Source organism: Odontomachus brunneus, unplaced genomic scaffold, assembly GCF_010583005.1.
Source record: "Odontomachus brunneus isolate Ranch 3 - 2012 unplaced genomic scaffold, Obru_v1 Obru_scaffold_098, whole genome shotgun sequence".
In the NCBI taxonomy this organism is placed as follows: domain Eukaryota; kingdom Metazoa; phylum Arthropoda; class Insecta; order Hymenoptera; family Formicidae; genus Odontomachus; species Odontomachus brunneus.
Window position 1 is genome coordinate 306,522 of NW_022639548.1, and position 22,539 is coordinate 329,060.

Sequence of the window (22,539 nt, forward strand, 5' to 3'; positions counted from 1 at the left end):
AGAAAGAGAGAGAGATGAAGAAAGGATTCGTATTATTGCTCTTTAGGGATTAGGGTCTCTAGTTCTGCGACAAGCTGTACTCTCCATCTTATAATAACAGAGGCCTACCCTTCCTCGAATACCAGCGTTATGTTCTCCACGTTCCCGGTGCGCCTAAGGACTCCGATTAAGCTAGGAATCTAGTTCCTTGGCGCGACCACAGCGCTCTACGTCTAATCTCTCATGTTTTACGGTTGTTGTGCCGAGATTCACTTCGCATCTTGAGAAAAACAACGCGATTTCAAAAATAATAATAAACAGTGACGCAGCGCAGCACTTCCTAAAATAACAATATAAGGAGGTGAAATGCAAAAAAGTGTCTGATATAATTTCAGATAAGAAGTTTCTACATTCAACACAAAGGATCTATAGACTGTTAGAACGCGCTAAACGATCCTAATTGTTAACTATAATAAAACAGTGTTTAACAGAATGACTATATTTGCGTAAACGTCGCTCTTCACAAGCCGTTACAGGCTGAAGGGATAGCAGACATAATCTGTAGAAACTTGGCTCACTCTCTCCTCCAGTCGGTCCTTGAAGTCGTTTTGGGGGAAAACAAGACATTTATAAACACCAACCGCGAGATTAGATTTGTTAAGATAATGAGGCGCCCGGTTTAGCAAAGCGTCTCCACCATGCCTGCAACCATCATTCTGAAGAGCCTGCAACCGCCGTCTCCTTAATCCAGGGTATGACCTCGCATGAGGGAAGAGACGAGTTGCGGGATGCAGGTTCACGACAGGATATATACGCCAGTCTCCTCAACGAATTCGGCGAAACGAAAACGCTCATCCTTACGTTACTCCTGCAAGAAATAAATTGTGAGACTGGTGTGACGTTCTCGCTAATACGATATGCGCCCGTAGAATTTCATTGAAAATTTTTTTGAGACACACAAGCTCCTGGTCACCAAGTTCCTGGAATCAAGAAGCTTTACCTGTCGATTGTACATCTAAAAAGAATGTTACGTTGACAATCGCCTTACTGTGTATGTCACTAAATATCTTCCGTGGATTGAAATTCGCTTGGAAACTTCGCGTAGAGAGATGAGGGGGACGAGCATCCTGGTCTGTGGCTCTTGAAAGAGAGAGAAAGGAACGTCGATCCAGACTCGATCAGAATTTATTCTTATCGTGATGCAGGCGGCTGTATCCGACGCGTGATTTCGGCATCAGTGAAAAAAGCACAATAAAATTTAACGGTCCGTCAGACCGTTGCGGCATTCCCGCGCCCGAGTAAGCAGCCAATAAATACCGGCGGAACAAGGCGGCTACAAATCTCAAGATAAACAGGAGCCCGTATTTTTCTACCCCCTTGACTTCCGGGCGCGGCGTATCTCTCTCGCGCCTTCTCCGAGCTAGTAGCCGTAGAAGGGCCGCGCCTCTGCCCTTTTTTTACATTCCACGTATGAATTATTAGGTGGCCGGACCTAAGGGGTGGACCACCGCGGTATTTAATTTTCACTCCCCGTTTTAAAACAGGACGAATTTTTCCCTAATCGCATCCCTGATGATGAAAGTGCGGTCGGCAGTTTGTCACCGACCCTTCGCACTATTATCAATGTATTGCCTCGCCTCACCCGGCGACTCGTATATTAATTTAGAATCTCAGCCCTGCGATTGCTTATCGGCTAAGAACGTTTGCGCGTATTAACGAGGTGCGAGATGTTCGCCGCGGCGTTACCGGGGCAAGTGGATCAGCGCGTGAACGTGCGCGCGAAGCCAATTAAGGGAGGACGACGACGGAGCGCGAGCGCCGAGACAGACCCAGGGTCTGGCGGCTGCTGATGATGTATGTGGTGGAAAATACTGGAGGCAATCTGTCACGCCATCGACGTCCCGCAGGCGCCTGCTCTCCTCTTCTCCTTTGCCCTTCGCTCCTTTTCCTCGTCGCTGGAAATCGGTACGAGTACCGTACAGCTGATTTGGCTAATTCTGCTCATTCAGCATGAAACGGTTGTTATATAGAGAGGATGGAGAGAGAAGGAAGGAAAAGTATTTATTAAATGGCAGAAGACGATGTTTATTATCGATATAATTTTTAGGTCAATTCGTTTAACACTGATACACCGAGAAAAAATATCTGAAAAATAAAAAATATCTATTCGATGAATATAACATGTTTATTTAACTCCAAATTTTTTTATCTAAATAAAACAAACGATTGTTTTCATAAAAAGCTAAGATCTTATGAGAAAGTATATTTTCTTATTAGAAAAATATTTTGTGTGTTAATATAAGTGAAGTATGTTAATACTCACTGAATAAGTATTTTTTTATTTCTTAGGTGTTTTTTTCTTGGTACATAACAATATGTGGATTTCATATGTGGCATAATTTTCATTTATAAAGCACTTAGCATTTTATTATATTTTTTATCCTTAATATCAATTATATAATTTTTTCCTACATATTCTTAATACATTTAGTATGTTATTATATCTTTTTTATTTTTAATATGTTGGTTACATACTTTTTTGTTGTCACTATTGCCTCTGTCTTTATAGTCGTCGCAATGAGATTCGCGGAAAATTTCGACGAACAATTTCGAATTACCAGCAAGCTCCCCTTGATCCTTTCGAAGGACGCGACTGCCGTCTCTTCTCTCCCTGTCGTTCGACGACGCGTGGACGAAATTCGTGCCTTCCTCATTTCCTCGTTGCCTTTTTCCTCCTCGAGCGAGCTTCTTCTGGGTGTATATACGGCTGATTAAACGCGCAACTATGTAACGTTACGCAAATATACCGGCCTCGGGCACGCCGTCGACTTGGCTCCTCGGCGTCTCGTTCCGCTCTCGATTCCACCTTTCGACTCTCTTTGAATTCCAACCCCGGTCACTTGACGGAAATATTTATCGAGGGTCTCCGGCGTGGCCCCCCTCTCGTTGCCCTACTCCTTCGGGCTAGACAGGACGACGACAGGACGAGGCGCGGTCGCTCGTAATTCCCCGATACCTCTCGTCGCCGGCTGCTCTGTCCCCATCTGGCTATCCTCGCGTTCCTTCTCTCTCTCGCGAGTTCTTTGATCCATTTTACGGAGTTTGTTCGGTACGGATTATTTACCCTCTTAATTACATTTCGATTCCGCTTCTCGCATCCCTCTCGCCTCGTCTTTCTCTCTTCTCCGACCAATCGTCAGTAGCTCTCGTTCTTGACGCGTCGATTACATTATGCTGCGAACATATATGAGCAAACGCACGCGATTATGCTTGCAGCTTATTAATTTTATCATGTAGCTTTCGATACTCCGCGCGAGACAAGTAGACGGCTTTTATATATTTTTTTTAATTCCTCGGCTCTCTCGTCCTTCCCCGCCGGCAGACGATGACGAAGAGTGAGCCGCAGCTGATTTACATTTCTTTCTCTTGTCGGCATAAAAATTCCACGACGATAACTTCCTTTGTTCCACCCTCCGTGGTCACGAGAACGAGCGACCCCTGCGGCTGCAGAGCCGCGGGGGTGCCGTCTCGTAACCTCGTCTAGTTTCTCGTCCATATTACATTTTTTTTTCCTTAATTAAAGGCAATACGCCGTTTGATGGCGAACGCGAGTCGCCTGCTATCGTTTGATCGCGACGAGAAAGCAATCGAGAGCAGCGACATAGAGTCGTCGTTACACGATCGCTTCTTCTCTCATTATCACAGTGGAGAAATGTAAACCCCATCATTGATACTGCACTGGCATTAATTATTCTTCTGGAGATATTCCCCAACCAGTTTACAATTTGTTTGCGGGTCATGTTTGTGTCAATTAAAATACAAATGCGAACGTAACAAGTGAAGACGACGAGTCGGGACACTACGGGAACGTAAACTTCGCGAATTGTGGCAAGGAACGTTGTGGCATGGCTGATCGTTCGAGCAGCTTGCTCGTTCTTTATTTTTCTCTCAAGTTGGACGATAATTACCTTTACATTTTTGCCAAAGTCCTCGCGCTCGAGAATCGCGTCGGGAATTGCGACGATCAAGCGAGTCGTAACTGCGCGACGTTTCGCAACTTTATACGTTCCTGATAATCTCTCAGAGAGCACCAGGACGGTTATTCGCGGTGGTCGTCGGGATTTATGAAATGGCAATAAAATTTATATGACTCGCTGGATCGTTAGGGGTGCGGCTCGCTCGTTCAGATTGATGTCGCTTGCGCCGCGAGTCTGGTCCACTTGCCCGAGGCTACGTTTGTCTCTCTCTGCGATCGTCGTAGTACGGACCACGCTCGTTATTAATCCCTTGAATATCGCGACAGTCATTTCAGTCATCGCGTAAAACAGGAAAAAAAGGGAGGACAGTCTGTGTCTGAATTTGATTCAGCTTCTCATTTAACGAGCCGAGTCCATGTGGGAAATTTATGAGCAACGCAATTGTGCAGTTTACTGGCGAATAATTGGTAGCCACGCGAATTTACGCGTAATTCGAGAAATGTTCGAGTAGAATGAAGGAAATCCCTTTAGAGGGCTCTACAATTTTATGTTTATGTTCTTAGATGAAATGTACAATTTCACACTTTAATTGTGTGCAGAAATGCAAGAATTTCAATATTTTGAGTGCTTTGTACTTTGCAAGAGAGATTTAGATCTCTGTTAATAGTTATTATTTGAAACTTGTCTCATGAGAGACACTTGGATTTGAATTCAGAGTTAGATGAGTTTTTTCTCAGTTGAATGGTAATTACATATATAAATGTCGCATACATCATAATTCATGTGACAACTTTAGATCTAACATAAAAAGCTAAGTATTTCATATGAGAATTTCAGATGATAACTTTCAGGTGACAACTTTAATACAAGCCTCAGTGTTTGACATGTGTGTGTAATTGCTAACTTTCTGCGAATAATTAGTAGTCAAGTGAATTTGCAACGTGTAATTCGAAAAGTAATCGAGTGGGATGAGTTTAATCCCTTTCCATATTATCGTATTTTCATGCTTTTACAAAATAAAATGTAAAATTTCACGTTTCGATTATGTACAGAGACACGAGAATTTCGGCAGTTTGAATATCTTGTATTCGCTAAGAGAGATGTAATTTGGATAGGTGTGTGCGTGTATGTATGTGTGTGATAGTTTACTCTGGCAAAAACATAACGAAGTGAATGAGCTTGCGTGATTGTGACGTGATCGTTTGCGCAATCGTGCTCGGCCGTCGTTTGAGCCGGGGAACGGCGGAGAGATAAGGGAAAAAAGGCGCTCCTGATAACTCACTTATGCGGCGAATCACGCGTGTGCTCTGTCGAGCATGATGCCTCGAGGACATGTCTGTTCTACCTGTTGCTCGATTCCCCATCGATGGCAGCAAGTATCGCGCGAAGAATTCGGCGGGTTTACCGCCCCTCCGCGCTTCCTTACGGCTCTCGCGCGACGCCGTGCGCGCGAATCGCTGAGAGACTCGGTGAAGTTTCAGAGAAACGGGACTTTGAACAACCTCGCGAAGCCGAAGTAAGAAATCGATCGATCATGAACTCATGATTGATCGTAGCGCCCTCGTTTTGTTGCAGGTGGACGATCGAGTCAGGTCTCCGGGAACATCACGATGCCTGACCGCTGCTACCATGTCGCTCTCCATCTCGCCCTCTAGCCCCGAAGAACCTGTTACGCTGTAAGTAATACACATATATGTTATACAGATTTCGCGAGTTGTACTTTGCGCTATGTGATACTTTGAATCGTCGGCGTTGTCAGGAGACAAGCGATGTTGAATATTTTCGTAACTTACACGGGGAAAATATTGTAGTGAAAATAATCACAAAATTCCGGTGATCTTGAACCATTCAAAATCATGATCGAAACTACTGCATATCTTCTCGAGAATGTTACGCCCGTTTGATTTTTCACTACAAAATTATCGAAATTGCTTGAGTGTCTTTTTTAATTCATATACCAGATAGATCGTCCAACTTACTATTACCATGGCAATTTACACTAGAATTGCAGTATAATCCAGCTTTACAAACAACATTGTGACACGAAATATAGCTTCAACGTAATTTGCCCTACGATATTTTTTCCGTGTATATCTTGGCCAAGATGATTGTGTCTTCTTGCTGGTCGCAAGTGACGAACAGAAGCTTAAAAACGCGCAGGTCGAAGTGGCGCTTTCGTGAAAGCATGAAAGCTCCCAGAAAACTCCTGGCGAAATAGATATATCCAGTGACGAAAGAGCGCATCGAATACGACGCATTGCCGACGCGTGCGTGGCTCAAAATGGCGAAGAGTACGGTTAACACTTCTGTGCATTCAGCCGAGAGGACGAGAAATTAAAAGTCGCACGACGGACGCAGGCGAGACCGCGCGTTCTCCACCGCAGAGCCACTCAGACAAATTAGTCTTCGCGGGCAATACGACGACGATGTTTTCTCTCGCGTGTGGTCCTACACATCGCCCGTTATCCCTGGTCGTTTTCGCCGTTCTTACTGCCGCCGCCGGCTCACGCTCGCAGGAGCACCGCGAGCAGGAGGCGCGGCGGCCACGCGGCAACACGAAGGGGAAAGAGGGGCGATATTTATGCCAGTTTTTTATTGCGCTTTAGCCCGAGAGAGCAGAATGGAAACAATATGTCACCCGGTAGGGAAGGCAGCCGGCTGGGCAGGCGGGAGGGAAGAAGGGAACCGCGCGAGAACTTCTTGTAGGTGGCCCGGCCGGTGCTACCTAATGTTAATACCAACGCCTCCGCCGTGCCAGCGCCCTCCGACCGACGTCATGATTTTAAATGAACAACCCCCGCTCCTCTCCCTTTCGGCTCCGGAAACAAGCGCGTGAGCGAGCAACGCGGGATCGCCCGCGTGCGTTTGTCCGTTCTTGCCGCGACGATAAATAATGCTCCGGTCGCGCTGAGCGATTTTTCTCTTGCCGCGTCTCCTCCATCCGCGAATTACTCGGTCGTTTCGGTGTATGATCGATCGACGTACGACGAGCGAAGAACGTCTCTCTTCGCGAACGCGAGGAGTCTTCACACACGTAGGAGATGAAGCTCGCAGCGGAACTTTGGCGCGGAGCGGGTCGAGATGGATCGTCATCTCGACCTGCGTTTACACAGCGCGAAGGAATTTCAGCCGGTGTAGCTCAAGAAAGTGAGCGATATGTAAAGATACCATGTAGACATTAACTGGAAAGTTGAGGCTGATTGCTGTTTTGCACGGAGGTAATTTGAAAACTTCTTTTCCAGCCGTGAGACTGTCGGGGTTGCTCGTCCCCCGCAGATGCGCGGGGTACATTTTATCGTGACGTTGAAATATACTCGGAATGCTCAGCGAGAGCAGGCGCGCCGATGAATCGCGCGGACGAATCCTTCGAGCGCGCGGGATGTAGACCGAGCTGCAAATAAATCCGGCGATCGGCAAGCCTGAGGTATTTGAGGTCGGACGATTTCCGGCGGTTCTCTGCTTATCGCTCGGAAGTGCGCCCGAAGAGAAGGAACAGAGAAAAAGAGAACGAGAAAAAAGGAAGAAGGAAAGGAAAATCGGGGTGTAGGGGCTCGTTATTCGGGGTCTCAAGAGTCATCGGATAAGTGCATATCGATTTCTCCCTATTGGCGAGGGTCGGGCCGTCGGTAAGATCGAGGCGAATGGGAAAAAAGAAGGCGGTAAAAAGGGCAAAGGCTATAAGTAACGGACCGTCTGGTGGAAAGCGCTCGAGGGCGAACAGTGATTTAGAGAAATTAAAACTTTAATTCATGTTCGGGTTCATGGGGGGTTGTGTCCTCTACCCCCGACCTCCCTCTTACCCTCCTACGCTCTTTTCCTCTTCGCTCAACCGTTCCTCCGCCCTGTGGCATTCTGTGCCCCTCACCATCGTCCTTTCCGTCAGTCGACCGAAATCCCGCGCCGCGTGTAAATTGGCAAGCACGACCAGTACTTGCTTCGTTCTCAAGAGACTTCCTCATGCTCGCGCGCGAATATTCTAACCCTAAAGTACGCGAGTCTGAAACACACGTCGGAAAAATTCACGTGTCTCGCGAGTTGGTGATATCTTTGGATTGCGAAAATAGTCGCCGAATGATACAAGTGACCAAAGGTTATTTCACAACTGCTATACTTGTTTTCATCACCAGACAACGTTTTTATTAACTAAACTAAGAGAAAAATCCTAGGCTATCAAAACAAAAGCGCGTTTGCTATTTGATGGTCGTCAGAGAAACAGTTACCGTTGCGAATCACTTCTCACCATAATGTAATTTTAACAGATGCATATTGCGTGAGATACATTCTCGTCTGTTTAGATTAGATTAGTTATGTCTCCAATGCAGAAGTGTTGCTTACAGCAGCAAACTGAAAGTAACAAGTCATTTGTTCCTAGTATGGAGTCATTTGCTGTCTCGCATCATGCAACGAAATATTTGTCGCGGGTACTGTTATTTTGTTAAATTAGCAAAACTTTTGCTCTCAGTATATAATGTCCTCTTGTAATGTCAGATGATTTACAAAGCAAGGGGGCGCACGAGTAAATGTCTCGATGCCGGTCAACCGTGTCTGTTCGATGGATGCACGTATACACACGCGCAGACACGGACATGTGCAATTGTTGTCATCTTGATTTAAGCTGCACATGTATTTTAAAGCACAATGACGTCGGACGGCTCTGTATGGCCGACATTTGCACAGGGACCAAATAAAAATGCAATATCGTAGTAGAAAGGAAAGCCGTATATACTCCATTGCCGATCCGTTGTATATCGTTGTATCCGTTGTATACGTTGAAAGGATTCCCCTCGACCGCGACATAAATTATCTATAAATCCTGCAAGTACTCTTTTTTTCCTTCGGGTATACGTCAGGTTTCTACGACCATTGCTAGTAATTTAAATATCCGTTAAAGAAAATGATTATCGCGAACTTTCTCGTGTCCTTTGAAAAATTTTGTTTTTATCCGCCATCCTCAGATGGGTCTGTTTTTCATGAGAACTGGGACCACGACGTTCTATGGGCGACTTCGTGTAATATTGTTACTCAATCGTTGAGAGTCCTAAAAGGCAACGACTCGCGACTCACGGACAGGAACATCGCGATAAATCTATGTTTCGGGAGACGTCCTTACAAACTTTTATGAACCACTATACAGGATACGGAATATGAGGAAAGGATGTACCCTTTATCTTCCTTTCCCTTGGCTCGCTGTCCTTCGCGCGGCTCCTCTCTTCGTCCCGTCCTGTTCCCGCGCTCCTGCTTCCGCCCCTGCATATCGCGCTCCGGCTTTTAGGGCCGGAGCCACCACCACCTCCAATAAATTCCCATCACCAGCTTCCAGGTACGCCTTCGCCGAGTAAATCATACCGTAAGTGAATCCGAATTGAATGCAATGAGTAAATATGGCTCTCGTGTAATGAAAGACGGTCACGAATGCGTGGCAGAAGCCGCGACTTCGCGGGCCGCATTGCATTTTAAAATCACACCAGCCGCGACATCTTATTACACCACGCGTTTGCGACGAAATTCCGCCATGCGCGTCCACGTCAACTAATATTATTTCTCCTCATTGTGCAAGGCGAGCACGGCCGAATTCACGCGTGTTCTCGACGCTCGACTACACCGCAACACTCGTGCATGTGTGTGCGTGAGCTCGAGAGTCGAGCAACAACCAGTCGGTGGAAATGCATAAATACATGAGTTGCGGGGAAGCGACGAACGAAAGAGGGAGACAAGCTTGGCCCGCATATGTAGCGAGCGACTCGTACCTCGTAATAACGCGTGGATAGCAGCTCTCTCGTCGCGAAAATACGGTCTTTCAAAAGGCTGTACTTCCCCCTCGGGAGAACGAGCGCAGCCTCGACTCGCCGTCGAAAGGGAGCGAGAGGACACATGAGAAATGACAATCTTATTCCATGACTTCCTGTCACTAACTTCGTCTCTCGCGACGATGCAACTCCTCCTGTTATCACGCCACGATTGTTTCGTCGTGTCTGTTATTTTTAGATGCGCGCGCGAAGACTCGCATCCGAAATCGGGCGCATTCATTCGCAATTCAACATCCTGAGATTGTATGTCTAATTAAAGCATTACGCGACAGAGAAAGAACCGGTTGTTCATTGTTCACTGTGACTTTGAAGCTCGATTTACTGCGTGCTTTTTTTTCCTTTCTCTTTATCTCTTTCGAGAGGGGAAGGGACTTAAATCTTAAGCCTTAAGCCAGAAAAAGATAGAAAACAAGAAACAGGAAGACACATTGTATAGCATTAGGCTTTACCACCCTTCGATCAGTTCCCAGGATGAGACTTCCCCGGACGCACTAGTGCTCAGTTCAGCATAAAAGCGCGATCAAACGGTAGCGGCGACGCGTAATCGAAGGATGCGGATGACATTTCCGCGGACGTGACTCTCGAGATTTTTCCTAATTTCGCTGCGACGATCAGCTCGATTAAAAGTCCAAGGGGATTCCGAAGGAGCGCAACACACGGGACGATGACTGCGCCGCAACGAGCGCGGGAAGTAAATACAGGAGGAAGGGATGACTCTGCAGGCATTAGAGAGGCGAGATTCGCATTCCCGCATTACTGTCACGCGAGTAATTACGCACCGTCGAAAGCAACGGTGCTGCGGGGGTGGTGGGGGGCGACGAGGGTGTGGAGTGGGTGGCGGTGGCGGCGGTGGTGGTGATGGTGATGGTAGTAGTGGTGATAGTAGTGATGGTGGTGGTGTTGGAGGAGGCGACGGTGGATGTAGGGAAGCTAGGACGCGAGAGGGGTGGAAGGAGTTAGAAGGGTTGCTGTCGCTGTGCTGCTGGCTCGGCGTCTCCCGCGTTGCGCGATTCGCAGCCAACAGGAGAAACCAGAGCTAATAAAAGCCCACAATTACCTCCGGTTCGAGCCATTTGTCTTGACGGGCGTCTCATGCCCGATATAATTCACCCTGGCAACAACACATTGTTGCCTAATGAGGTGTAAAACATTCCGAGATATCTGGCTGTCTCGGGCCGCGGAGGGCGGTTTCCGTAGCGCCGATTCACGATATCGCGGCAGCCCTCACCCTGCACCCCTTACCCTGCACCCTTGCAGCGGCTCGATTCTTCTGTTCTCGCCTGCGGCGAGAGAGTCCTTCGGGATCTTTATGAATTTTCTCAACTTCAGCGCGTCCTTCTGTGGCAATTACGAGGAGAATCATACGGTCCTCTTGAAGTATTTACCGAGCAAAATTGATCGAGAAAGAGATCTTTCAGTATTCTGTGTTCACTTCTTTCTTCACAGTATCGCTGAAAATCACGATATCCCATGAAGCAAACGAGCGTTTTGTCGCGAATACATAACACCCGCGGGACAAGTTTGATTGGGCGAGTCTTCCAGATTAATCCCTGCCATTTGGCTTCGTAAGTCACACCGAGATCCGTTGATTCGGTGCGTGCTCCGCGTTTTTACTCCTCCTCAGGCCGGCAAGTTTGCGACACAAATCATACCGATTTTTCCGAACAATGTTTGTTCGTCATTTCGCCTTTCGTCTCCTGTCGGGCTTTTTTTCTTCGACGTACTGCCGACTGGGAACGTGCTACGTCAATTCGATTTAGCTCGGAGGGATGTACTACGTGCCCTTTCCGCTCACTCTCTCACCCCGTTTCTCGGTCCCGCTCTTTTCATCCCTCTCACTCCTCTCTGCCCTTTTCTCTTTGTCGTTATTTCGTCGGCGCGGCAGTGATTTGCTGCGATAAAGCCGCATCGACAGGCGACGCACGTGTATCGCGTGTCGAAGGACACGCGCTCCCAGTCCGAGCCCTCCGCGTGAGGCCAGGAGCTTATGATATATTTGTAATCATGTTACTCGATACGTGCCCCTCCGTTACAACTGCCTCTCTTAACAAACGACCGTGAACCTTCGCTCATTTTATAGCGACTCGCGCACGAGCGCATTCCGCGACGATGCTTCGTGAATATTCTTGCGCGAGGCTGCAAATTATCGTATACTCATTAGCCGCGGCGTTCGATGTTTTTATCACAGAGAAACACACGTATTCCTCTCTCACGCGACACACGCATTAGTTAGCTATTTAAATTATCCAATTTTACTCAAGAACTCCCTCCTCTGCGCTTCCTTCCCTCTCCTAACTTCTCCCTCGCGTCCCTAACAACTATACAGAGGGAGTCTCAGGTCGTTCCTCTACTGAAGAAGTGTATTGGAATGTTCACGAAACGTCGAAAACAAATCCACGAGGAACGCGGCATCAAGCCGCAAGCTAAACCGAGCAAATCATCACACTACAGAAGTGTAAAATATCAAAACTTCACTCAACTTCAACGTTGATATATTTTATTTTTCTCCCCCCTATATGGATCACAGTTTAATGATCTGTTGAGAAGCCAAATTCAATCGGCAGACATCGGAATAATCGCGAGTTTATGTCGATGTTCCAAGCGTTTTACCGTGAAATTAGATTCGACGTATTACGGCGATTTTCGCAACCCTACTATATAATTCAAGTAATTACGGCAGGCGTTCGAGAGGAACGGCGGTGTTCGAATTCATTGGCATGTGCATTGCCACGTACGTACACATAATGTCGCGAAGCGAGCCGCAGCGAGAAAGCTCTCGAGTTTTAAGGACCGTCATCATCGGTACGAACCCGTGAGGCTCGAGAAATTGCATCGTAATCCAAGAACGACGCGAGGCGGGCCGCTTTTCGGAGAGGTAATTCCAGCTACCCTTAACAATCTGGCGGCGGTGGCGGTGGCGGCGACGGCGGCGTCGACGTCGGAGGCATATTATTATGGCCGTAGCCCCGGACAGTTTATTCCAGGTTCGTTTCTAGATTTACTGCCCTCCCCGTTTTGCAGTAAGAACCCGCGGCTTGCCGGCCCTAAAATCGGGCTGCCTTAAATTGCGCGAGATATCGCCCGCGCGAACTTCCCTTTAACATTCTCTACGGATTGTAGCGCTCGTGGTCGTGCAAAAAGAAATGTAACAAAAACGAAAGGTGATACTTTGCGGCTCCCAAATGCGCACCGAACACGTCGCAGCGTGGCTCGTCCCGACAGCAACGCGGATATCGCGCTACCGCGCGCCTTAAGAAGCGCATATACACGTACTAGTACTTGTCACTATGACATTATCGATCCGCTGGCACGGTCGGACGTCGGTTGGTCCGAGCATGGTCGCTTCTTACCGCCCCCTCGCTCCTTTGTCCCTTTCTGCACACATACCCGCCTTGGCAGCCCTTCGGTGCAACCCTTTAAGCTCGCCTTTCCAGCGGATATCAGCATTAAACCCCTGAGAGACGTGATGTCCTTTTCAATTCCGCCGTCGCCCGAGATGAGGATTTCCGAGAGAATACCAAGTTCGGCTTAGAAGTTTGCGAGCTCCATTCTACTTTCGCGTTCTCGCGTATGACGAAGGAGCGCGCATTTTTCTCGCCATCTTCGCGACAACGAAAATTGTGCGACGGACCGTCAGTCGAGGTTTCGGGATTACGCGATATTTTCTTTGATATCAAGTCCAAAAAAGGGTGTGCAAATTCGCAAAAACGTCAAAGCACTCCCGTTTCGCAACGGCGCAGTTGTCGGGCTTCGTAAACTGCGAAAATTTGCGGCCTCCCACCGCCGGCGGGTTTACTATAAATCAGTTGAAATTTGTTATGCGCGGCACGCAGATGGTTTTGTTATATGAAAATATGTGCCGCGCGGGGATGGTGTGTAAGTATCCCTCGGTAAAACACATCCCTTATATCCCGCGCGTACCCTCGGCTCCGGTTGCCTCGCCCCGTTCCTTACGCCCCCCTTGCAGCCAGGCCCGAGGCGTCATGCTGTTCTGCGCTCTCTTTAATTACACCCCGAAAACGGGACGCGTGACGTATTGCCGTGTGGCGAAAGGGGACAAAAAAGCGACCTCCACCTTCGGATTAGAATCGCCGATCTGTAGCCGGGTCGTTAATCAACGACGGAGCGATCGGCGATATTTAATGTTCCGGGAACGTATCTCGCGCGTACAAATAAGAGCCATGAAGAGAAATCTTGTTTGACTTCCAGCTTCCATTCTTGGCATCTTGGCAGGATCCGCCAAAATCCCTCTGTAGGATCCTCGGAACATTTGCCGCACTTGCGATTTTCGCGAAACTATTTAAATAACTCGAGAATTTCGACAGCAGTTTAATGTCTTGTAAAACAATTTCTTGCCAGAGTTCAACCATGAAATTTTTCGAAAAGGACCACGCGCCAAACCGAAACTCGTCGATCCGTTGAAATTTTAGGAAACGTAAAATAAGGGATTTATTGACGAGGGGAGCAGAGTCCGGCGATGGAGGAGCCACTTAAAGCGTTGGCCCGGTCAGCGCTAAATATTTGATCAGAATTCGATTGGGTTAAGACGTCAGCCGGTAAGCGAGGGTGCGCTCGTGGGACGAACGAAAGGAAAAAAGGGGGTGGGTAGGAAGTGGAGGGAAAAGCTCGACGAATGGACGGACGGTTAGTAGCTAGACGACAGAGTATTCCCTCGAGCCGAACGGCGGAATGATGTCCAACCGGACAGCTCAGCTGTCCCAGTCACAGCATTCTTCTTTCACCGACGTAGTCGTAACCTGAGTTCGCTTTAAAATCCTCTCCGTCTGTTTTGCCCCCTTTCACTCCCCCTCTTGCTTTTCTCCGTCGCGCAGGCAACTGTAGAGGAGCGAGTAACAGTGGCGTCTCTCTCGAAGCTCAGTTTGGAAATAAAACCAATTCCGGTGTTGTTAACTTCGAGGACAAGATTCGTAAAGACGACGCAGTTTAAGAGGGTTACCGTTATCGCGTCGTTAACGAAAAGCTTTTTCCACTAGACAGTGTGCGCGTCGAAACTATTCTCTATCATTAATTCATTCGGCTAAAGATGCTCACGAACGTAGAAGAACGTAGAACGTAGAAGCGGAATGGTAGTTTCAATAGGGGAGCACTAGTTGTATTTGGATTATAGCAGTTGGAAATCGAGCTCCCATGTAGGCAAAAAAACCTAATAACCACGAAATTTTCACCTGTTCAGTCTCAACTTAAAATAAATCAATTTGATCAATTTATGTTCACGGTTTATAGTTACCGGTTTATAGAAAGAATTAAATAAAAAAACTTAATTTTGAGAAAAGAGATAATAAATAAGAAAGATAATAATAATAGATTATATATAATGCAATCTAATAATTGTATAATAGATTATACTAATATAGAATATAATAATAGATAATAAAGATAAATATTTGATTAGATTAATTATTTTAGGAGAAGCTATAGATTGATAACGCGTATATGACATAATAATTAAATATTTTACTGCAGTCCTAATGAACAAGGAGAGTTACAAATCACCAATTTTCTGTCAATCGCAACAATCAGACATTGGTCGCACTGTTTTCATAGGCGGCCTTTTAGCGGCAGCGAACGAGGGTGGCGTAAAGGTCGAATCGCAAAATTCACGCGAATCCACGTGGTGCCAAGTGGGGTGCATTAGCCAAGTTCCCCATTATCCACGCGTGAGAGACCCCTAAATTATCCGGCGCTCGCCTAGCGCCGATCTCGCCCACCCTCGCACGTCGGCGAGAAAAAGACGTATGACCGTCTTTCCTCGAGAACACCCTCGACAAGCGCCGCGGTGAAGTTTTCAGCGCGCGATTTTCGCAGTTGCGAAGCAGCTCGTTGCGAATTGCGTGACATTGAGATCGTCATCATCATCACTTCCGCAGGTATCTCGCCGACGATCTGTCATCGTGCCTCACCACTCCAATCGCGTGGTCCGGACTCAGCGGACTGTTCCGTCTGCCTGATCGAACTCCGTTACACGCTAACGCCGATATTCCTAAAGCGTATCCGACCTGACGCAAATCCGCAGCCGATGAGACAGACCGCCGCGTGCCTTCGACCTCGACCGCTAAGGGGCTGTGATCTGCCGGTGGTTTATCTAATTGGAATTGTCGAGGTCTTGAAGAAGGAGACTAGCCCTAGGACTGGCGAAGGACATTAAAGACAGAGAGAACGAGGGAGAGATAGACGCAAAGGGCAAGGGAGAGGGAGGAATACCCCGAGAACCAGAAAGGGTGAGAAAGGAGAGAAAGGAGGTAGGGTTCGCGTGTATGTACGCGAACGGAGTGAGCGAGATGGAAGAAGAAGCGGCAAGACGACGGGAAATAGAGAGGAGGAGAGAGAGAGAAAAGAGTCAGAGAGAGAGAGAGAGAGAGAAAGAGAGAGCTGGAGGGAGATTCGGGGAGGAAGGGAAGCGGAAAGGGCGAGAGGCAGAATCCGAAGAACCGCTAGGAAGATAGAGAAGCGCAAGTTTCGGCTATCTCCCCGAGCACAGTTCCGAGGAGGCTCCTTTAGACTTTAGTGACGTGACGTCGCCTAATACCCTAATCCCCACGATGGAGGCACCATCGTCCGCTTCGCGTCGTCGTGTTTCCGTCTAACCATCCTCTTGCCTACGTCGCACCACGGCCGGCACATGTTAATTAATTAACGAGCACAGATCTCGGCTGTTCAGGCAGCCTTCTCTCGCGTCTGCCGGGAAGTCTCAGAAAAACTTGGCCGACTCGACGAACTCGCGAATCAACTCGCTTGGGCTTAACACCGTGTGCATCTATCCGGTTGACACTTGACACACGCCCCGTAATAATAGTCGACTCGCTACGTACATGTCACGTTTCTTTACAGCCCGACGAGAACGCTCGTGTTACATTTGTAAAGTCGGCGGGCGAGCACGGTAACAATTTGTCGTGTCGCAGAGAGCGCGGCGTGTCGTTGAAATCCTATATTATCCGGCGGCGGAAAGCGCACGTGTGATATCGAAGGCGCCTTAACGAGCGAAGTAACTCTAGCGAGCGCGCGATAGTTACGGCGCACTCGATACTTCACGCGACATTAGAGACGCTCTCGCAGCTAGCTAGCTAGCTGGCTGGCTGGCCGCCGACGGCGGAGACTTCGACGGCGTGTCGTCGCGATGGAGCTTTTCTCGCGCGAATTTAAAGTCAACCTTTACGCAGCACATCTGTGGCTATTCGCTCGTACTAGGGAGCCACGCTTGCTTTCTAATTATTCCCCATGGACCGTAAGGGATGACACGTAATTGGAGGGTGGGCCAGGACGCATCGATCCCCAACTCGAAGGGATTCCGGCTTCGCATTTTCTTACTCCTGCACTCCCTCCTATACCCCTTGTCCCTCGCTCTTGCTCTCGTTCGGCTCGGCACGGCTCGTTCTTCCCCGCTTTCTCACTGTCGAAGGCCAGTTCTAAGGGCATCGGCCCGCAAAGAAAAGTGATAATGTCTTAAGCCGTCGGTGCGATTTAACTTCCGATTTTGGACGAGGGCACTCCCGCCGTCCTCCCACCGCAGGTCCCTAGCAGGAGTTCGTCGCTCTAAACTCCCGGCTACGTGGTCTGAGGAGGGTTTAAGGTTTAAGGGAAGCTCTCTCGTTCCTTGGGATCCTAGGGAGCTCCGCTAAGCGCTGACGCTGATCCCGCTCTTCTTCTGCGTCCGCCACCTCCGGCAGCCCGGGTTTATCTAATTCCAGTTGTAGGTTCCTCCTATCGCTAGCAAACCTTCTACGTGTAGCGCACCGAAGGGCGAACGTTGCGCAGTTAAAGGGCTAAAGTCTTACAAGTCAACGCACAGAGGGAGAAGAGGCGAATGAGTTATTACGTGATGCGGAGCCCGTCGCGATATTTTGCCGTCAGATTCGAGTGGGACTCGAATGACGTGAGATGAATCAAGTGATGTGTTGGAAAAAGAAATCTCGTTACTACCTGCAATCGCGAGCGATTGATCTTTAATGCATAGATATGTAAGCACCGTTTAACTGGAGATTTGTTGCGCAAGCATCGCGCATACGTGCGTTCTCCGTTCGTGAGATCACGCGCGCCGTTAATTAATCACAAAGCCGCAATGATCTCGCACTTCGCCCCGGTGGCCGGCTTTATCGTCAATCGAAAATGCACGAAGAGAAAATGCACGCGAATATGCCGTGAGTGAAGTTATTTCTGGTAAAGGCGGCGGAGATTTGACTTCCCTCCTAGTGCAAAAGCCGGCTACACGAAGAACTCGCGAGTCGCAAAAGGGGAGAGGGGTAGAGCCGCGAGGTCGCTGGCCGGGTACCGATGTTGCCTCCTAAGGCGGCAAAGAGAAGCAGGTAGTATGTACATACATATAGCAAGTGCGGGGGCCCGTAAGAGGGTCGAGCGGGCGGGTGGACGAACGAACGACGAACGAACGAACGAACGAACGAACGAACGAACGAACGAACGAACGAACCGACGAACGGACGAACGGACGGACGAACGGACGAACGGACGGACAGACAAATGGATGGATGGTTGGTGGTAGTATAGATGCGGGTGGATATAATCGGGGAGAGAGGTGTACGGAGCACGTACCTCAACACACTGTGAGAGAGAAAGAAGGAGAGTGATAGGGAAAGAGAGAGAGAGAGGGAGAGAGGGAGAGAGCCAGAGACTCCTAGGTGTGCACCCAGGAACCGAGTCCCCTTCTCCGATATCAGAAGCAGGGGGTTGAGGTGAGCAAGGGGATGTGCAGAGGGGCTGGGAATCGTGCTCCAGCCAAGCTCAAGGGGGTGGACAGTGCGCAGAACCCGCCCCCACTTTTCGCGACGAAGCAGAAGCCGCCGGCTGCCCGCGCAAGTCTTCATCCCCTCCGTGCGCGACGGAAGATCGCCACCCCCGAACGAACTTAAACATAGCACAGTAGCTCGCGAGCGCCCTGTCTGAAAGGGACCATCGCGCACACGAGCCGGACTTGTTACCTATATATATATGTGTGTACATATATATATATATACACACATACGTATATATATATACATATATATATAGAATCGGTGGTTTGTCGAGCACGCGTGTCCTCGCTGTGTGCATGCGCGCGTGCGTGTCGCGCAGTGTCTGTCGAAATCATCTCGAGTCCGTCGCAAGGACGAAGCAAGATACATAGAGTGTGCCTCGCTATAGGAAACAAAAAAAAATAGAGTTTATAAGAAAGAAAGTATAAACGCAAAAATAATACACGCAAAGAGCGAAAGAGTGATCGTTCACCAGGAGAGCGGAGAAAGAAATACACAGAGAAAGAGAGAGAGAGAGAGAGAGAGCGAGAGGGAGAGACACGGACGCACATCGGCTGCACGGAATGACCCTCCGGACCCGCGGCGACGCGCCCGACGACCCTCTGCGGATGTCAGGTGAACTCTCTTGAGAGACGGTCCCTTAGACTTTGAATGCGCTGTTAAGTAGATAAAATGGAGAGAGAAAGAGAAGAGGCAGGCAGCTGGGGCAGGCGCTGGCTGTCTTCCGCAACGAAAGAACGGCGCGGACGCTGAGCGAGCGGTGAGCCTCATCTCTGTCGTTGGCTCGCCGCGCCAACCTCGAATGACCGGTTGCACTCTCGTGTACCGAACGCACACTGCGCGTCCCTCACTGCGCCCACATACGGCAGCAGCGCGGACTTGCTGATCCTCTGGAATTTTTGTGTTCCAGGGTGGAACTGACCAGCGTGCCGGGCGGACAGAATGCGATGGCTCATCTCAAAAAGCGGAAGCTGGAAGCAGAGTCGGTCGCGCAGAACCCTAAGCAAACGCAGCAGCAACAGTCGCAACAGCAGCAATTGTTGATCAACAAGAAGGGCCTGCAGACGAACGCGCCGCAAGAGATGGAGTCGTCTGACGCGGCCGCGAAGCGGAGGAGGAAAAGCGTCCGCGACGATGACGTGCGAAAGACGATCGACGCGGCCGATCCCAACAAAAATATACCGCTGCCGCAGAAGAAGCGTGCGTTCGCGTCGGGAAACTGCGGCAGCCCCGCCAGAAAGTCCAGCAAGCACAGCGAGGAGCCGGAGGACGATGAGACTCTTATAAGGGAGACAGAGGCCGCCCTGAAGAGTTTGTCCGGCAGTTGGCCTGGCCCCAGAGGTTCCTTGTATCAGAGAGGCAACTCGGACGAGGACAGATACGAGTCGAACTTTGAGAATCTCTTTGAGGAGAAGAAGGAAAATCCAAAGCTGTCGCCTTCGTCGGTGTCGACGTCTTCGAGTACGAGCAACGACACCGGTTGTTCTCTCAAGGACGTGATTACCCTTCGCGGCCAGCAAGACCGGTCGAATAAGATGCAACTGCAGAACAGACAGCAGGACTCGAAATTGCAGCAGCCGGTGAAAACCAAGAAGGACCTGGACAATCTGCTAAAGATAGAGAACGAATGCATTCAGTCTCAGGTGAGCAACGCCAGTCAGAACGAACCGCCGAAAATCCGACCGATCTCCGTTCGCTCGTTGTCGAGCAAAGAGAGGAACGACAGGAGCATGGTAGGCGCACATATCGACTCTCAGGGTAGGCAAACTGACAAATACTCGAGATACGACCCGCCGGATTTCAACGAGCTGGTGGACGACTCGTCCAACGAACTAGAAATCGACATGTCGGATCCGACTGCCGACAAAGACGACGGTGACCGGGACAGGCTGAACGACAGAGAACGTGACCGAACGTGCAAGAACGGTCAGTCGCCTCCGAGCATCGTCAGGCAACAGCAGCAGCAACAACAACAGCAACAGCACCACCAGCAACAGCATCAGCCGCTTTATTCAAGTTATCAGAGACAATACAACGATGGCAGCATGAAAGTCTCGCCTACGGGGACTTCGTCGTCCTCGTCACCGCCAGCGAACTCTCCCTTCTCGGCGACGTCTGCCTTCAGGCCGCCTAACACCGACCATACGAAGGCACCGTGTCGCAGCGCCTCTTCAGTGCCAGTAGCCTCTTCGGCGATCCCTCCGATCGGTCCTTACCCGGCTTCCGCCACCTTCGTGGGCTATCCGACGCCTGGACCAACGATGCCGACGCCGCAGCCTGTGGCTGGCATCTCGCCCGCGTCGGAAGACAAGCACTCGTCCACGGTGTCGTTGCTGCAGCTCAAGTCGTCGAAGGAGGAAGGTCATCATGTGACGACTCACGATGTAACTTCGAATTCCGTGTCGCCCAGCAAGAGCCCAAGCGGCGGCCTACCCTCCGTCACCAGCCCCGACTCCTCCAAGCAGTATACGATCCTCCAGCCCGCGGGGGTTGGCTCCAGAGCAGCCAGTGCGATTCAAGATATCGCGAGGGAAGGGGTGGTCAGTGTCGCCGCTGTGAGCAGCTGCAGCACGGCGAGCAACGGCAGTGCGAGCAACGTCAACAACGCGAGCGCGAACAGCAACAACGGGGTCGGCGGCAAAGCAAGCGGTGGTAACGGTGCTAATAACGGCGGCAGTGGCGCGAATCCCGCCGGAAACCCGAGCGCAAACAGTATCGCTAGTATAACCATCACGACGGTGTCGACGACGACCACCACGTCCAGTCCGACCGTCGCCGCCGATGTGCCTTCCGTGAGCGGCCAGCCTGACAGCGTCATGAAAATGCCGGAGAGACCCGGTGCCTTCGACAGTGGCAGGCCGGGAATGTCCATGTCTCCGTCCAGTCTCGGCAGAGGTGAGGATTTCCATGTCTTGTTCGTCGCGTTCTCGGGCGTGATCGATACGATGCCCAGTTGTCTCCTCCGACCGATGTTAACGTTGCGACTGATGTCCCTGTGACGTACTGTCGATCGCGCACGGTCTTTCGAGTTCAGTCAGTCGTAAGGCGCACGTAGAGAGGAAGCCGAATGTGAGAGAAAGTGACGAACCACATCGTCGCTGACATTGGGTGTGATAGAGTTAATTGAATAAATTACAAGCAGCTCTGAATGAGCAGCTCGACACTGAATTTTATTCAGTACCGAGCTCCAAGGGGGACTCACGCGTTTAAACTGACGATGATAACAACGTTGATGCAGTTCTTCTGCTGCGTCATTTTTAAATCTCCGCGAGCGCGCGCGTGTGTGTTGGAATCTCTTGGAATTATTGACGAAGATAGTAATCGTAAGTCGCAGAGTGTAGGGTTACCGCTCGTGCGTTATATGTTACGAGAGGGGACAAAAGGCATTTTCGACTCTCTCGCTTACGCCGTTCTTCACCCTCTCGCTCTCTCGCCCTTGCTTTCTCTCTCTCTCTCTCTCTTTCTCTCTCTGTCTCGCTCGCTCGCTCTTTCTCTTTCCCTTTCTCTCTCGCTTTCTCTGTCTTACTCTCTATGAAGTTAGGGGAGTTAGGGCAGCGCGGAAAATCAATAATTACGAAGCGAGGGGTGATGACTCAAATGCTGAAATCAAGGTCTCTTCGAGCAAAATTATTCTCCACGTCCTGTGATACAGCCATTTCATTCTCGTCGTTGCTCTTCCGTTCGCTTCTTTGTTACATCGATTGCCGTCGTGCAATCTGCCTTGATCGCGCGAAACGTAACGTTTTCGCGAAGCTATGTAACAGATTGGCCAAGTACACGTCGCGAGGAGACGTAACGGCACATTCCAACCGCGCTCAGACACTTCTGACCGCTGCTTACGTGGTCAACGTCAATGAAATTAATTTGATTTGGTGGTTTGACCCAACCAGAGAGAGAGAGAGAGAGAGAGAGAGAGAGAGAGAGAGCGTATGTGTATAACGTATGATGAGAGGGAGTGAACGCGATCCTTCTTCCGAGAAGAATCAAAGTGCCACCCTCGCGCGCGTCACG

The 22,539-nt window shown here is 49.5% G+C and overlaps 1 protein-coding gene across 17 annotated transcripts in view; it reads left to right on the forward strand.

The window, feature by feature from the left end:
• LOC116848712 overlaps positions 1–22,539 on the forward strand; it is a 336,115-nt gene that overhangs the window by 279,904 nt on the left and 33,672 nt on the right. For all 17 annotated transcript variants that reach the window (XR_004379004.1, XM_032825076.1, XM_032825075.1 and 14 more), the window contains 2 exons: positions 5,532–5,632; positions 19,439–21,423. Coding sequence is in view for 16 of the 17 variants with exons in the window: in XM_032825076.1 (XP_032680967.1) it covers positions 5,532–5,632; positions 19,439–21,423 (2,086 nt within the window). In the remaining variant the exon portion in view is untranslated. The remainder of the gene's footprint in view (positions 1–5,531; positions 5,633–19,438; positions 21,424–22,539) is intronic.